Source organism: Cornus florida, unplaced genomic scaffold (assembly GCF_030987335.1).
Source record: "Cornus florida cultivar Cherokee Brave unplaced genomic scaffold, ASM3098733v1 CherokeeBrave_3.0.0_Hap2_Chr04, whole genome shotgun sequence".
NCBI lineage: Eukaryota > Viridiplantae > Streptophyta > Magnoliopsida > Cornales > Cornaceae > Cornus > Cornus florida.
In genome coordinates, this window is record NW_026775574.1 from 61926422 (window position 1) to 61945214 (window position 18793).

Genomic DNA, 18793 nt, shown 5'->3' on the forward strand with positions numbered 1-18793 from the left:
TAGCATTGGATAATATATAGTTTAGATGGATAATAGATTGAAATTAATAATTATTGTTTTATATATTGTGTACATAAGCATCATAACGTCTGACAAAAAACATCGATCCTGAAACATGTGGAATCTCATTCTTCGAACAGTTAGCTTTATTTCTTTAACTTATTTTCTGCATAGTAATTCAAAGACTAATAAAAGTTAACACGCCTAAATAGCTAGTGAATTAATGTATTACAATCAATGATTGGAGACCAATGATTGACTTTACCTTGCTTTTCAGATTACTGATGCAGATATTCAGAATACCCCCAAAACAGAGATCTATTATTTGACAATGAGTGAAACCATATAAAGCTTTAAACATTTGTAAAAACCAACAAATAGCACCACCAGCCATGTAAATTCAAATTAACTACCAACAAAGCTTTTATTTAAAATGAAATTGAACTTGTTAATTCAAAAGCAATATAATCTAACTCAAGAAATAATAATCAAATTCAAGAACAAGAATCCAACTCAAGAAATAATAATCAAGCAACCTACATCATTCTAGAAGCCATGGCAAAATACTGGCTGTCATACAGATCAAGTCAACCCCAAAAAAGCACCTCACAAATCAAACTCTCAAATTACGAAGAGAAAAGCATAAATCTTAAATCAGCTCACCGAACTGAAAATCATACAATTTTTTGCATCTACTAAACTATTGCAAGTTAAAACAATGAAATCATACTATTATATATTCAATTCCAGTATTATTAAAAGAATGTATATAGCGTAAATGGCTCAATATTAGGACAGTCTGAAAATTCTCTAAACCAAAGGAGCAAGAAAAGCCAATTACATGATCTGTTGGCAGAAGAAGTTTTGTTGAAGTCTAATGATAGAGACATGTCTAATGAAAGAGTTCAGGCGTAGAGACGTTTTCAGGTGTAAAACCTTTTCTGATTGAAAACTCAGGACAAAAAGTTCAGTTATAGATGCATTTTATTTAAAAGATAGTGCGACATTGAAAATATGAAGGAAAAAAAAAATAGTTTCTCAGATGAAAAGAAAAGAACTCATTACCTTAAAATGATCATAGCAAACCTGTCACTCAGATTCTGGAATATCCCTCCATGTTTTGAAATTTAGTAGTGCTTCTTTATCTCTCATGTGGATGCCAACTTCCGCCGTCCATAATTTGTTATTTTTTCCTACGGGTTTAATATACCCCGTCCCAAACTCTACCGGAATTGGAACATCTTTTCCATAGAGTCCCTTAGCTTTTTGTAGGGCGACATTCTTTGCTTTTCCACGCCCTTTTCGCCTTGGGCCTGAAAAATAAATTTGTTATCTTAATTAAAAACTTAGGCATTTTACAAAAGAGCTTATAGTTAATCAATGATGAAGCATAATTATCACCTCCACTTGGTTGTGGCCTCGTTTGTGAATTACTACCGTCACCTTCCATACTAGGCTGTTGATTTGTTGAATTACTACCACCACATTCTCCATTCTGTTGTACAGCAGGTAAACTTGAAGATGGTGCCCCAGTTTGAGGCAAGCTAGCAGGTAAACTTATAGCTGGTGGCTCAGTTTGAGGCACGCAGGACCTTAATACTCTATGCATTGGAGCCTCAGAGGTGTCCATAATTAAACTACCATGCTCCAGAATATAAACAAAAAATGTAAATTTAGTGACATCATTTGTTAGTGTAATAGAAATCAAATGGCATTCTCAAAGGGAGAAGTATTCCTTTCATGGCATAATAACATTATTGCTGCTTTGAGGAACCTCCCCGTGATATATCCAATTGGTATACTCCCTGTCCATCCCATTACTTAAGAGATGCTTCTCAACTTCTTCAATTTGCATATACCCCATCTTGTTTCTGCAACGACGACACGGACATCGAGACCTACGGTCTGACACTACATGACGACTAGCCACCTTAATGAAGCTTTTTATGCCATCCAAATACTTTCGACTACCCCTATTGTGATCATGAATCCAAGACTTGTCCATGTAATTGGCTATACACACAAAAAATAAAAATAAAAAAAATAAAAAAAAAAATATCAGTTATAAACAAAAGTCATTTGATGCATGTGTTGAATATTTCATAACTCTTTCAACTTCTTCCATGACGGGTGGGTGGTCCTATCCCATTCAAGTCTTGGAAAAAGTAAAACCTTTTTTTTTAATAAAGAAAATATCTTAAACCAATATACATGAGGACATAAATAGTCTCAAATATCTTAAACCAACCAAACCTTTTTTTTAATGAAGAAAATAGGGAGTATTGACAAAACCAGCGCATGCCTATGCGAATTTTGACGATATCCTTAGCTTCTATGTACAGTTTCATAATATATAGTGCTTCCTGTAAGATTCAATATACATCCCAAATACTGGAAAGGCAAATGAAAAGAGAAAATGGGTTTGAATCTGAGACAAAACATAAATTGTATGATACATTGTCTTAAAATGAAATAAAAATAAAAAAAGTAGATATCAATAGGTTTTTTGCGTAGATGGTATAAGCTCTCCTATTTTGTGGAGCTCCGAGTGTTCGAAGTCCCGTGAGGTGAGGTGAATAAACCGTGCTTGTTTTTTAAAACGTAAATGATATCAGTTTTTGGAAATTGTAATACATTATTCCTAAAGTTTTTGGAAATTGTAATACATTATTCCTTAAACTAAATCATCATATTTGATTATCACCTCCAAAACTTAATCTAGGGATTTTTTTTTCTTTTCTTTTTTATTTTTTTTTTTCCCAATTTGAACACATTTAGATTACTGTTGTAATGTGGGGTATATTTGTTAAATAATCTACATTTCTCTTTGTTGCGTAATATGCAAAAAAGCCAAGTAGTAAACAAATTGTTGTTTTTGCTTACAAATACAATTAGCACTTGAAAAATTGTAACCATAGGATCCCTGAAAAATATAGCTATACTACTATTTTCACTTCCATCAAGCATCATAAGTTCACTTTATTCTTAAGCAATAGTTTTACTGTTTCCAATAGCAAATTTACAATTAAACAAATATGCAAAAAAGCCAAGTAGTAAACAAATTGCTGTTTTTGCTTACAAATACAATTAGCACTTGAAAAATTGTAACCATAGGATGCCTGAAAAATATAGCTATACTACTATTTTCACTTCTATCAAGCATCATAAGTTCACTTTATTCTTAAGCAATAGTTTTACTGTTTCCAATAGCAAATTTACTAATACCACCAACCAAGTCAATGGATTAGTTTGAAATTCATTAGCTGTCCCAGCACTAAGCTCTGCTTTCTTAAATATTTGCTAAAGCCTAAGCATAAACAACATGAATATTCAATCAGTTTCAAAGAGTTTACTGTATCATAATGATCAAAATAATGTGGTTGGACATGTAGGTATATAACAAGCTCTATAAAAAGAAATAAAAATCAAATAAATAAACCACGACGATATATTACACAAAACAAAATGGCATCAAAAGTGACAAGAATGCAGATTCCCTTTAGAAATTGTTCACTATATGCAATGTATAAAACCACATAGCATGCGCACACACAGGCATGTTTTCAGTCCATAATGCATTAATCACATAGACCAAAAGTTGAAAGTGGAACAAAGATCAAAGAGGGTATAAGTATCAAATCTATTGAACTGATTTCTTTTAATTTTTGAACAAAACACATTGAGTCACATATAAAATACTCTACAAATAACACCATACACAAAATAATAAATAGAGAGATAACTCTAGCCTTACCAAGCAAATATACAGATCTAAGAAGCAACGGAAAAAAAATATATATCAAAAATAAATAACACTTACAACACTAGTAGAAGAGTTAGTAGTGACACTGAACTTCTGGTAGCTCTGGTAGTCCTTGTAGAGAAGATCTGCGGCACGAAACAACACTAGTTAATTATATGTGTATATGTGTATATATAGTGGATGTATAAGAAGTTAGGGTTTATTAATCGGGAAATAAGGGAATTGAGGAGTGAAAATTATCGACGGTAGGATTGATGTTGAAGACGGCTGAGAGTGTTAAGAGGACTCGTTGATAGGAGAGTAATGGATGTCAGGAAAGATCATTTCCGGCTGCTGCTGTTGGGGGGCCCTTCAAGATCTCCATATTGATACCCACCTTGAGAAAGAGAAAATCTAGGGCTACGACTTCAATTGAAAAAAAATAGATCGATTAGGAAAGGCCAAACCAGTTTGAGAGAGAGGACGGAAGGAGAAGAACGAGCTAAGGCAAGAAACAGTCTTCAGACACAGAGCACATCAAATAAGAAATTTAGCAAGTAATCCCATACAGAGACATATACTTAATTGAAAAGAAAGAGATCGATTGGGGAAGACCAAACCATTTTGAGAGAGAGGACGGAAGGAAAAGATCGAGCTAGGGCAAGAAACAATCTTCAGACACAGAGCACATCGAATAAGAAATATATAGTTAGTTAATTAAGGACGATAACATTACCGTCCCAGAACCCTATTTTGATCATTTTTTTATTAAAAAAAAATTATAATTTCACTTAAATGGGCTTTTGGGACGATAACTTTACCGTCCCAAAAGGCTATTTTGCTAATTTTTTTATTAAAAAAATTATAATTTTATTAAAAAATGGCACTAAGTTTTGCCGCCACCAGATTGGAGGGATTTTTTATTTTTTTTGTTCTTTTAGGGACAGACAGTTAGGACTGTCGCCAAAAAATGTATCATCAGTGACAGTAATTAAAGTCTGTCCCTAAAAATAGGGTCTAATAATCCTTTTTCTTATAGTGCATCTTATCCTCAAGAAAATTCGGAGTCCTACTTTTAAGGAAAAAGTGTTGACTGCTTTGGGTACTTTGGAGGCAAATACCCAATTATTTCATTCTCATTCCAAATCCATTGTTAAGCTAGAAACCCAAGTTGGGTAAATAGCTAGTACCTTGAATGCTAGGGAAAAGGGGAAAATGCCATTGAATCTACCACCCAAGCAACAATTTGTTGTGGAGACCAATTCCTTATCGGAAAGTCACATAATTGAACATGTCAATGCGGTGACAACCTTAAGAAGTGGAAGAATTGTGACAATCAAGTTGGTAAAAATGAAGAGAGTGAACCGGTGCAACCAAAGTTGACAGCCGTCTCGTTTCACATCCTATTCCTCCTTCATTGCATGTGAAAGAACATTTTGTTAAGAAAGATTTGAGAAATAATTTGAAAAATTCTTGTATTGACAATGTGTTGAAAAAAGATTTTAAAAATTTTTTTAAGCCAAATGCTTCATTTCCGGATGCCTTAAAAAGATCTAATTCTCTTGAAAAACAACAAGGCAAAGTGAATGAGATCATTGAAGTGTTTAGGCAAGTGAAGATTAATCTTCCTCTCTTGGATGCAATTAGACAAATTCCGGCGTATGCCAAATTCTTGAAAAATCTTTGTACCCTAAAGAGGAAGAACAAGAGTCAAGCACTAAAAATAGTTTATTTGACCGAGCACGTAAGCTCCATTTTGCAATATAACACACTTCTAAAATTCAAAGACCCCGGTTCACCCACTACTTCCTGCATTATTAGTGACCATGTCATTTACCGTGCTCTTCTTGATTTGGGAGCAAGTGTGAACCTTCTTCCATATTCAGTCTATGTTCAATTGGGCTTAGGAAACTTAAAACCGACGTCGGTAGTTTTGCAACTAGCCGACCGATCTATAAAAAAGCCCCGGGGTATCATTGAGGATGTGTTGATCAAAATTGATAAATTCTTCTTCCTAGTCGATTTCGTAGTCATAGATGATAAACGCTGAATATATACATATTCGAGCCCCTAAATACGTATATGTTAAGGCTTAAAGTGATATATATATATATATATATATATATATATATATATATATATATATATATATCTTGTTTTATACTGATTTATGTTTATTTTGTATTTTTAGGTGTTTTCCCAAAAAAACAGTTAAAACCGAGCTTTTATGATTAAAAAAAAAAAATGATAATGAAGTTTATCGCGTCGTTGCCGGTCATCCGAAGCAAGCCAAGAGTCAAGATGGTGAAGTTTGGAAGAAGTCAGAATCCAAAGCTCGAGCCTAAGTCTTGAGGCTCGAGCCTTACACCTTCAGGCTCGAGCCTGAACAAAGGATGCTTGAGCCTTAACCAAGGGTGCTCGAGCCTTGACCCTCAAGCTCGAGCATGAGGCGTCGAAAATTAAAGAGTTGATTTTAATTGAAGGCAATACTCCCAGGTCTCGTGCCTCACTTCCAAGATCGAGCACCATTCACTAAGGATCGAGCATCATCCACTGATGCTCGAGCCTTGAGCCCCAAATACTCAAGCTTGGTACCTTGGGATCGAGCACCATGAAGATAGGATTGAGCACCGACACTTTGGGCTTAAGCATGGCTAAAAACTCTAAACCATCTTCAGTATTTTAGCCATAAATTTTGACTCGAAAATCCAAATTAAGAAAACTCAGTGGTTTTGGAAAGAAGACTCGACGCCTGACGTTTTTGTCTCTAATAGCCATCTCCAAATTCGCATTCTCAATGGGTTAAAATTGTTTACAAAGTTAGATAAAATTGCTGGCTGGTAATGCTCGAGCCTAAACCCAAATGCTTGAGCCTGGAACTCTGAGGCTCAAGCCTGGACGTCCTGGAAGTCGTAAAAACATGTGGGAATTACCCAAAAACATATTTCTTTATTTCCTTATGGGCCTAATTGTTACCAAAAGCTAGAAAACCAATCTAAAGGGGATTGGGACTTGTTCTCCACTATAAAAGAAGAGGAGAAGGGATCCATCTCTCATCTGTTGTCTCATATTTCTCTCTTCCATAAATCTCTTATCTCTGTCATATATCTCTGGCTTTTAGGGTTTTGAAGGGAACTCCCCAAGAAAGAAGTACAGACCTTGACGATGAAGACTACACCAACACAGATGATATATGGCGTCGTCATGAGTGGCTAATTCCTCTCTTAGTACATTGATGTAACCCGATCTGATTACTATAGTTTGATTGTTTATACTTTAGGAATTTAATAATTTATATACTTTAATTATATAATTTTGAGCAATTAAGCCAACTCAATTGGTGTTTTAATGAATTAATTGTTTCTGAATAGTTATTACCTTGTCTTAGATATAACTGTTTATAAACTGTTCTCAATCCATTCTTATTGGATGGTATCTGGCGGAGCCCTGCCGGACAAAAGAATGGAGATCATGTAATGGTATTCAAACGTTTTTTTGTGAATGAATATTTTCATATGCTATGCTTAGGAAAGATAGATTATACTACAAAATTAGTTAGAAGTAGGTAGGTGGATAGTCCATGCTAACCGCAGATAGGTTATAGTTAATTGAAATTCATAAAATATCTTTCTTTAAAACTGAATTAAATGAATGTTATTGAGTTTAATTCATATGGTATATAAATTGTTAAAATCCCAAGGTTGAACAGTTGACCATAGTAGGAGGATTGTGGTAAAGTCAATCCCCAAGTATTTCTACCCTTAATCTCAATTCTCTTTTACTTTATTTATTTTCTTTTATGTTATTGAATTACAACACAACACACAAAATCAAATCCTCTTTCTAAATTAAAATAGTATTAATTGAAGACTCAATAAACCATCATAGTCTTTGAGGTTTGACACCCTCAACATAGCCCTATCCTACAAGGATTCATTCTATTGCGAGTGGTATTTTATTATTGATAAATAAAAACACGCATCAATAGACACGGAACCGGTCGCAAATCCCAAGAGCAAAATTCCTGTTATCCTTGGCCGTCCCTTCTTGGCAACCGTTAATGCCAACATAAATTGTAGGACGGGGATAATGAAAATTTCATTTGGGCATATGAAGGTGAAGTTAAACATATTCAATCTAACCCCCAATTCTATGGACAAGCACGAAGAAGTGTGTGTTGTTGAAAAACGCATTGAAAATGAATTTGAAAAATTTGAGTCTTCGCTTGATGTTGAGCATTCCAATGGTTTGCTTTTCAAAAAGACTTCAAGGAAAAATGTTTTCAAATTAAGTGTTGTAAGGGCATGGAAGCCCAAGAATTGCTTTGATCAAGGAACGTTAATTCCTTTTGAATCAAATCCAAAAAGTTCCCTAGGGAATAGTTTGTTAGGTGGGGTTCAAAGTTCTTTCCGCCCCATTAAGGAGGGGATGCATAACCATATTTTTTATCCGGGCTAAAAGAGCCCAACGTCTTGCTAAAAACGTTAAACACTAGTGGTTCGTAGGGTTTTCAACCTTATTCCTCCCTCATTTCTCTTTACTTTCATTTCTTGTATCGTCTAGATATATTCTGCAATCATACACATTGTTTGAGACTTTGATAGGGAATTTATGTGCTTTCATCTTCGAATTAGGCATTTGGTGCCTATTCGATGGATCATAAAAGAAGTTTGGTCAATCAAACACCGTCTCTGCATATTCCCATCTCTCTGTTCCATCATGTGAAAATTCTCTGCATATTCACCTCTCTATGTACCGTGCGAACTTTTCATCAGATCGCTCCAAGTTTTCTCGATCGATCCAGTTTCCCTTTCGATCAATCTGTGTTTTATACTTAGCAAAATTTTTGAAACTCTGAAAAATCACCTCTTTGTGTATCGTTCAAAGATTTCTGCAGGTTTCCACCTGTTGGATTGATCAAAATTCGATCGATCTGTGTTTGCTTCCGTTTGACTTTGACTTTTCAAATTTCAAAATTTTGAATTTTATAAAAAATAAATAAATAAATAATTTACAAAAATCCAAAAATATTTTAAATTTCCAAAAAATGAAAAATTTGAAAAATATTTTGTCGTCTTGTGGGTTCGATCGATCTGAACACCTTCATGATCGATCTATGTTCGATCGATCTATTGACCCATGAGATTGATCGAACATGTCAGGAACTGTTTTTAAAAATATGACCTAACGGTCATTTGGATCAATTTTAACATCAATCCAAAGCCCTTCCTTCCTCCCGGCGTCTCTCTTTTCGTCTTCCCCACCTCCGGCGACACTCCGGCAAGGTCCAAGCTTCACTTTTCATCTCAGATCGATCTCCTCTCATCTCATCTCTCTCGATCCACTTCTCTCCTCTATTTTTTCATTTTTGTTTTATTTTTATGTTAAACATGTTGCCATGCTTAGATTAGAGCCTTCCATGTTGATTTATTGCCATTTTTTAAGCTTCCAAACATGTGTATACATATATTTGTATATGTATATATCTTTTGTTTTCGAATATGATTTCGAGGGTCACGTACCGATTTAAGTGACCATTCATGCTTTATTGAGGTGTATAGGGGATCACGAGCCTTGAAGTGATCATTTGGATGCCCCCGTGTTATCCATGCCACAGATCCGTGACTGTCCATATTTTTCCACAGGGTTCGATCGATCACACCATAGCTGTGATCGATCTGAGCTAGATCAATCCAGCACATCTCGTGATCGATCCTACTTAGATCGATCACATTTTTCTATGATCGATCGAACTTCACTGTTTTTGCATATTGATGCCCTAGCACCCTCATTTGTGTTCATGCTATCATAATTATGCCCAATGCCTGTGTTTTCCACATTGGATGCATTCCATACTTATCATGTCTAGCATGTTTCACATATTTGACCATTCATTATCTATACTTGGCTGCATTACCACTTGCATAGATAGGTCCATGTGCTTACACTCTAAGTTGTCTATCTTCATTTGACAAACATGTTTCTATCTGTGGTGCTTTCAATTCTGTATTTTATATACTATTTCCTGTTGCTGACTACATTTACAAGTGTTTCTTTCTTTTTGCAGACCATGACTCGGTTCAAGACCACAGCCCACCGGACATATGACCGCAGGGTCTGGCAACGAGTAGAGGAGCATGCGGAGCTAGCTTTCGTTCAATCCGAACGCTCCTCCTCTTCTTCATCTTCCTCTTTATCTTCATCATCTCAGGAGGCCGAGCCCACGCTGCCTCTTTCACCCATTCTAGCACCACTACAGGCACAGCCCGACATTATCTGTGACAGGGTTGAGGACAGATATTTGCGCCTCTCAGTAGCGCATGAGTCAATGTTTAATGAGACTTTCTTTACCCTGTCGGTCATGACCAAGTGGGCATATAACGAGATTTACCGGCGCAACATCTTTCCTATCTTGGCTCCGGTGGACAATCCGATTTACCCGAGACTCGTCCGATTATTCTACCAAAACCTCCGGCCCGCTCTGAGTAACCTGGTTGAGTTGCGGACTTCTATAGATGGACATCCTATTTGCATCACCATTGAGACTTTGGCGACAGCCTCTCAGTGCCCACACTTATGCCCTCACGGTGTAGACTATCCGATTTTACAGAGGCCTTCTGATGCAAACATGGCCACAGCTCTTACTGGCCCTGCCAGTTTGGCGACACTTTTGCCATCAGGACCTATTTACCCGATTGCCTATTGTTCTTTGATTCGATTTTATACTGAAATGTTTTTATGGTGGGGCATAAGATTCAGTGACGGATAGATTTCTTGGTAGCCCTATATGCTTTTTATACAGGCCATTGCTTATCAGTTCTAGCACTCTATTGGAGTGTAATGATGAAGTTATACACGGATTATATCACACATTTGATCACTTAGATTCTCAGGGACCAGCATTAACCTTTTCATCCGCAGGAGCAACCTGAGACTGGGGCTTGCCATTATGGCAAGAAGGACTAGAATAAGAGCTACAAGGCACTTATTAAGAGTCTATAGGAGGAGGCAGTCTTGGCAGCCGAGGAGGCCGAGGAGGAGGAGGCAGTAGCAACAACAACAGCCGAGGATCCAGCAGACACATCGGCGGCTGAAGGCGCTTTCATAGACATTGACTTGGAGCAGGAGCCTCTAGAGGAGTCACTATATCACTCTTCAGCGGGGTCACCACTTTATTCTCAGGAGTAAAGTCAGGACGAGCACCAGTTGCCTGATCCGGTTATTCCTGACGCTCCAGCTCAGACACCCAACTTGGGAGAGCGTAACCAGACATTGGAGGATGCGGTCGTCTCCCTCCGAGCAGATGTGGCCTCTCTTAGCACATATGTGACTACTCTCCGTGTGGATGTGCTAACTGCGCTACAGAGTCTTTCCAGAGATATCCGGGGTTCATGCCCCGCTAAACTGACTTCTTCTACATGATCTCTTTTGCTCTCTTTGTCATATATATCTGTGATCTTTAACTGACATTTTGATACTGATACTATATTTTTGCGGCCAGTCTGTTGGCCCAGTTATTGTGATGTACATTATACTGTTTTATTTCTATGCATGGTATTTTGGATATCAGATTCTTTTTATTGATATATCTATTATTGATTGACTCTATTATCAGGTGCATCCCAGTGACTTCAGTGAGAGAGTGTTGCCTACATTTTTCAGGACCACTCTTATTCCTCTCTCTTTTTATTTTATTTACTATCCTACTTATACTTGCATGTCCACTATGCACCATTATTATCCCCTTTGTTATTTGATGAGGTTTTATCCCAGTGCCATCTTTGCAGGACCACAGTTAATCCCAAGTTTGGAGGGGTTGCACCACCCACTTCGGATACTTAAGTTCCTGCCATTCTTTGTCATAGCTGCACTGGTATACGCTTTCCTCTTTCTGCTGTTCTCTTTGCATATTAAGGACACTGTGCCATTTAAGTTTGGGGGTAACGTGTGTTCTTTGCATTCAATTCAAGATTTTAAGCATGACTTGTGCATTTGAGGAATTTTTCTATGATTGGTCCATGACTAGCCATGATTTTGATCTTTTGAGGACTATATTGCTTAAAATTTAAAAAATGTTTGACTTAAGAATCCAATACTCCTTGTATGCCTTATGGATGCCATTTAGGACTAAATTTTTTGAAAGATTGATATCTTGCTTATATTTGTGGTCCATATCATCTTGATTTTATGATTGTTTTGAGATTCACTTTAGAATTCTATACTAGCACAGGCACACACTAGCATTCATTTATGGAGTACATGCTTTGTTGATTATTGATTTGGTTATATCCCAATTAAGGTAGTAGTGTATTGAAAGTTTTCATTCTTGATAAAGGTGGATAACAAACCCTTTTCATTAAGTAGCTGGGATTCTAGCCTCATTAAGTACTGAATTTTTCTGGCCGAAAGGTGGAACTTGTAAAAAAATAAATAAATAAATAGTTGTTGCAAAAGCAAATAAATAAAAAAAAGTGAGGACTTCTCCCAAAAGGTGAGAAGTGGGAAATGATTAGATGGGGGTTGTTTTAATTTGTAGCCTAGTTGATTTGAGCTTGTAAGTCCTTAGGGGTGTTTAAACACCTAATACCATAAAACCATCTGATTTGGGAGTCATTAATCTAACGCTCGACCTCATGAATTGCTAGAAAGCTTAATAAATCAACACATTGCACTATGCTTCCATCTTTGATCCTTAGGGATAAAAAATAAATAAATAAATAAAATAAAAATAAGCGCCCCTAGTTGAATAAAGCTTTAATAAAAGACCCACTCTTTGTCTTGATGATCGGTACTAGATTTGTGTGCTAGTTTGAGGGTAAGGATGTGATCATTTCTATAGTTAGCTTAAATAACAACATATTTGATGCCGATTTACTTAAAAAGGATTCTAGAGTTGTTTTGATTTGCATGATCATTTTCTTAATGTGTAGATGATCATATTTGCTTGCTTGATGTTGAGATTTTGGGAGATTGCTTGGAAATGGTTGAAAAATTGTATACTTGAGGTAGTTTTCTCCCAATACTTGTTTGGAATATTGGTGCCTCTTTAGTGAGAATAAGCTTAATGTTTGTGGGTATCATTTCTGGAAACCCTCATGAGACTTCACTCGTCCACTAGGAGTAACTTAGGGGTTTAAACAGTTTGTTGCATGTGCTAAAGGCAATCGTATTCCCTACGAAAGTGGCGTTATCCATTTATTACTTTCTAGTTATATAATTGTTCATTTCTTTTTTTCCTTTATAGTTCATTGCTAGAGACTAGTAATATTTAAGTTTGGGGGTGTGATAAGTGCTGAAAAGTGCGTATTTAAACCCCTTAAGCTTGAACGTTTTAGGACCTTATTCTATCTGTGCCTTTTTGGAATAATGACAAAGCCGAGATATTTTCGGGATATTTTGGGAAAAGAACAAAAGTGGTAGGTGGGGATAAGATAAAAAATGTCTGATCGATCAAAGGAATGTTGGATTGATCGAAGAGGGAGATTTCCTGAGGATAAGGACAAGAGGCTCGATCCATCTTGGCATGGTTGGAACAATCACTGTGAGATCGATTGGAGCTTCATTGGATTGATCGAATAATACTGTTTTCCACCACTGTGAGATCGATCGGAGCTTTCTTCCACTAAGCTCGAGATTGCATCTCTTATGTTCTAATTAAGCTAAATTGACTTATTTTGGGGATAAATGCCTGAAAAGGGAAATAACATGAAATTAGACTAAGTTCGATCGATCGAACCACCCTTGTGATTGATCAAACCTCCTCAAGCATGTGAAAAACAGAGTTCCAACCAATTAAAAGGTGTGCTCGTGGTGCAATTATTTAGAAGTCCTAGTGCACGAGGTCTAACATTTAAGCTACCTATATAAGGATTTTGGCCATTTTTACAACATATACACTTTAGAAGGGAACCATATACAATAGAGAGGTTGGAGGAGTCTAGAGATTAGAGAGAGATATACACCATTTGGGAGAGTTTTTCCACTCATCTAGGGTTTCTATCAAGGAGAAAAAGATCATTTCTACTATGGAGATAGCCCTTGAGGGTTGGATGACTACATCAATGAGTGACTAAACCATTCTCTTAGGGCTAGAAATAGCCCTAAGCATGCCTCCTAGACTTTGATGTTTTGTAATTAGAGGGGATTTATGTTGTAATTATTGTTTTGACATCTTATATATATATAAATCTTATTTCTACAATGATTTATGTGGATTAATACTTTTAATTGATCATTTAATTCTATCCATATGTCTATGTATACTAGGATGAATGTTTATGTGTTTATTTCTAGATTTTATGACATTGATGCATGTCTATGTGTATTGATACTATGAATCTAGTGATGATCAAGGCATGGTGCTTAAATAGATTACTTTTGTGGTTTAATTGATGGTTCATACTTATTTCTTGATGGATTGTGCCACACCCTTAATTTAATTAGTTTAATCTTCATGTTACTATCTTAATTATAATGTAGTTACCTTACTTTCTTAGATAGGTGGACAATCCATACTTGTTGTTTGATGTTCAATACTTATGAATGCAAGTAGTATATTTCTCTAATTTGATGATGTGCATTGATTGTGGGCTTAAAGGAAGGAATATTGGCTTAATTTAATCTATTGTGCTGTTCACTAGTTTGGCTAGACAATGTATATTTATTTAGTCATCCATGCTTCTTGATTCAATTAATGACACACACTTGTATTGCAACATATAATCCCCCTTATCCATTAAACATTGAGTGTCTAGGAAGGTAGTGTTTAGTGGTGACCTCTAAGTCCCAAGATCCCTCTCTTATATTCTCTACATTTCATTCTACTTCAATTGCTTTACTTTGCATCTATTTAGTTTACATTGTAGTTTAATTAACCAATCAAAACATTTTTAATCACTCGACCTACTAATCCAACGTTGATTTCCAAACTAAATACACTCCATTTTCTTTGGGACGATTCCTACTCACCCTAACTATATTTATAGTTAGAAGTGGTAGTGGCAATCTCTAAATTTAAACTTGGCCACACTACACTCTTTTTGTAACTAGTGCCTGACGATGACACCATTCATAATCTACTATAGTTGATTTTGATGTCTCAAACCTCAACATAAGCCTTTATTTCTCTGGTTTAGTCTTCTATCATAAGTATATATGCATGTTATCTTGCTGTGAGTAAAAATCTTATCATTTGAGCAAGTTTATATAGTTGAATCAAGGGTGTGGAAGTTGAGAGTTGGACAGAAATATGGTCAAGTATTTTGGCCTTCGAAACCATAGTTTTAGGGTTTTTTTTGCAAAATTATCTCTATTGAGCTAAGACTTTGATCTACCTTGCTTGAGTCATTGATAATATCATCTGAGCAAGTGTATGTTATTGGTATAAGTTTGAGGCTTCCATCTACAGGGCTGTGACAATTCAAAATTCTAATTTTAGCCTTTTGTGCATAGATTCTGCAAAATAAGGTTTTGCTACTATGATTGATACTTTAAGTTATAATCTCACTCTTATCTTGTGTAATAGCTTAAGTATTGTTATAATACATCTTTATATATGTATTTGGTGAGCTGTGAGAGCTTATAAGGTCCAAGCAGGGTTGCTTAGGACAAAGGGAGTGTTTGTGTGCATTGTTGCGAGTTAAGGTGTGTGCGAGTGAGAGATAACTGAATGTGTATCTACTTACATTACAACTAGTGGAACTTACATTGGTTGTGGCCAAGAACTGAGGTTTTTGACCTCTAGTTGAGAGATATTTTTCCTTAAATAAATCATTGTGTACTTATGTATGTTTATGTGAGCCTTAAATAACATTGAAATTAAATAAAGTAAGGAATAAGTGTTTGTATAAGAACCAATTCACCCCCTCTTGGTTCATCAATTGGTATCATAGCTTTGGTCTACCTTACAAAGGTTTTAACCAACTTGCAGAAAAGATCTTAAAGAAATGGATAAAGGTTAAGTCACAAACAAAGCCCCAGGGTTTGATGGATGAAACTTTGTTTCTTGGAAGACAATAATGAAGGCATTTCTCATGTATCAAACCTATGATGTCTAGCATGCTACTGTTATTGATGTGGTTGTTTTCAGTCTAGATAATCTTTCAACTGATGACAAAGCAGCTTTAGCAAATTATGGAAGGGCAAACCATACTCTTTTCTATGCTCTCAAGCAACAAGAGTTCACAAGGATTAAAAAAAATCATAAAATAGCTACAAAAATGTGGGACTTTCTCAAGGATGCTCATGAAGGTAACAATGTGATCAAGGGAAGCTATAAAATGGAAGAAAGTGAGGCTATCTCAGACTACTTATTCAGGATCAATGAAATTGTCAACAACATCAAGGCCTTGAGTGAAGATATAAAGGATTCTAAAGTATGTAAGAAGATTCTCGGGTCCTTAACTTCCGTGTTCAATGCAAAGGTCACCATTCTTGAGGACAAGGAAATGTCTCAGATGAAAGTTGATGATCTTCAAGCTTCTCTCATAGCCTATGAAATGAGGATTGAAGTTCCTACTTAACAAATAAGAGAAACAGCAAAAGAAGTTGTTGAAAAAAGTGAACAAAAGTCTGAAGACAATGATCTTGAAGTTGATAAAGTAGTTTATCTTGCAAAGAAGTTTAGAAAGTTCAGGTTTAAAAAGAAAGGTCAATCACAAAACCAAACTTGTTATTGATGTGGAAAACCTGGACACTTTATTGCTAATTGTTCCTCTACTAAGGAGGCCAAAACTAGAGAAAACTAGAAGGATTTTGTCAACAGAAATATGTTTGGGAAGAAGGCTTTAATCGCTATTTGCGATACTACTCCTGAAGAAGAAGTTAAAGAAGAGATTCTTGAAGATGAGTGCTTGTTCATGGCTCTTCAAGAAGTTCCAAAAGTTTAAAGTGAAGAAGAAGAAAGCGATAATGATGATTTTGGTGAGTTTCTAGCTATATGTGAAAGACTTGCTATAAAGCGTGATTCTCATCAGGTTCAAATCAAGAAACTCAGCACAGAGATTTAAATGTCAAAGGGTTTACTCATCAAGCATGTGAAGGTCAAGCTCTCAATTCTCTGATATATCTCTTTGACTGTGCATTGTTCTCAAAACTCAAAAACAAGAATGTTGTGTGGAGTACCAGAAAATGTAAAAAATAACTCGCTCTTACTCTTAAAGAAAGGTCCCTTAAAATGTCTAAGATTTGGAAGAACTTCACCAAACAAGTTTGTAGAACAGGCATTGGTTACAATTCTAATCTTGCAGGAAAGGTGAACCAATCTCACACAGTCTTTGTCAAGTCTGTAACTGGTGAAATGTATGCCTTCCCCTTTGTAAAGCTAAATAGATCAAGGTATGAGATACTTGACAACACTTACGTTGTTTGAATCATTGAGAATATCATCTGAGGAAATGTATACTATTGGTACAAGGTTGAGGGATATGATAATTCGAAATTCTAATTTTACCCTTCTGGAAAAGATTCTGCAGAATGAGGTTTTACTACTGTGATTGATACTTTAAGTTGTAATCTCTCTCTTGTCTTGTGTAATAGCTTACGTATTGTTGTAATACATCTTTATATATGCATTTGGCGAGTTGTGAGAGCTTGTAAGGTCCAAGTAGGGTTGGTTTCGACAGGGGAGTGCTTGTGTGGGCATTGTTATGAGTTAGGGTGTGTGCAGAGTGAGAGATAGCAGATTGTGTATCTACTTGCATTACAACTAGTGGAGCTTACATTGGATGTGGCTAATAACCAAGGTTTTTAATCTCTAGTTGAGAGATTTTCCTTGTAAAAATCACTGTGTACTTGTGTATGTTTGTTTGAGTCTTAAACAACATTGAAATTAAACTAAGTAAGAAAGAAGTGTTTGAATTCACCCCCACTCGGTTCATCACTTCCTAAGGAGAATTATGCAACTACAAAGTTATTAAAATAATTTATTTTGGGGTATAAAAAAAAATACATGCATATATTATGCATTAGTATTTTCTAAATCTCAATACATTTTTTTTATCAATACAATTCATAAGTTTTATTAATTTTTATGACTTTTTAAAATGACTCCATTATTTAACATTCATGTGTTTTGAAGTGTAAATTTTAGGGGTGCACTTAGATCGAATTAAACATAAAATCAAACCAATCTGATTTTGGGGAATTTATAAAGTTTAAAAACAATCCGAATTGATGAGAGCCTTAAATCCAATCCATCCAATCCGTGAAAATATTGGATTTGTTCAACTGTTTAAATCTAATGTCTGATAATGGTACACGTTCGGCCTGTTTCGACTTTGGATCACTTTTATTTTGGACTTCTAGCCCAGATGAGATCTTTAAAGCCCACATAAATTGGGCCTCTTTCAGTCACAAAAAAGTACCCCCACCCTCCAACCCATTTAGACTTGGATCCACTTTTGGCACAAATGTTTGATAATTTTCCAAAGATCCTACGGCCATGATTTCCTTAGAGCAATCGTAGAGAGCTTAAAAGCGCAGCCCCAAATATCTCAGCCGCTTCGTATCAATTACAATTAGGGTTTCTGTGGTTCATCTCTCTCTATATATATACACAGGGTTACTGCTATTATATATAATATCTCAGCCGAATCCTATCAATTACAATAAGGGTTTTTGTGGTTTCTCTCTATATACACATTAGTTGCGGTTTTTGTGTGTGTGTCTCTCTCTCTGTGGTTCGTTTTGATTTTCATATGAATTTCGTTTTGATTTTCATATGAATTTGCTTTTCATTTGTTGAATGGATCTGTTTGGAGCATATGATGAATATATGATCATTTTGGGCTGATTGAAATCATGAAGTTCCAAATTCGAGCTTTTTAAAACTGATGCTCCTCCATAATCAGACCTTTTCTTTGCATTTTGTTTTTGTTTTTGTTTTTTGTTTTAATCTTTCTGTAAAGCTTTAGGAATATGATTTTTGATATAAAAACTTTACTGAATTGCAGTTCCATTTTTCGTACATGTAAAGATCTAAATTCTCTTACTGTCTTCTTGTTCAATTTTTTTTTTTTTTTTTTTTTTTTTTTTTTTTTACTGATAGGCGAT

General features: G+C 35.6%; 1 protein-coding gene and 1 non-coding gene across 2 annotated transcripts; one reads left to right on the forward strand and one right to left on the reverse strand.

Annotated features, from left to right (window-relative positions):
• Positions 1-1061: 1061 nt before the first annotated feature.
• LOC132303357 (uncharacterized) lies at positions 1062-4442 on the reverse strand. Its single transcript, XM_059800595.1, has 2 exons — positions 1402-4442; positions 1062-1313 (listed from the first exon to the last, which is right to left on the reverse strand). The coding sequence occupies exons 1-2, from the start codon at positions 1628-1630 to the stop codon at positions 1090-1092; spliced, it is 453 nt and encodes a 150-aa protein (XP_059656578.1). The 5' UTR covers positions 1631-4442; the 3' UTR covers positions 1062-1089.
• Positions 4443-18498: 14056 nt separating this feature from the next.
• On the forward strand, positions 18499-18580 carry LOC132305612 (small nucleolar RNA SNORD36). The gene has a single exon (XR_009481652.1). It is a non-coding gene; the product is annotated as a small nucleolar RNA SNORD36 (small nucleolar RNA).
• Positions 18581-18793: the final 213 nt, after the last annotated feature.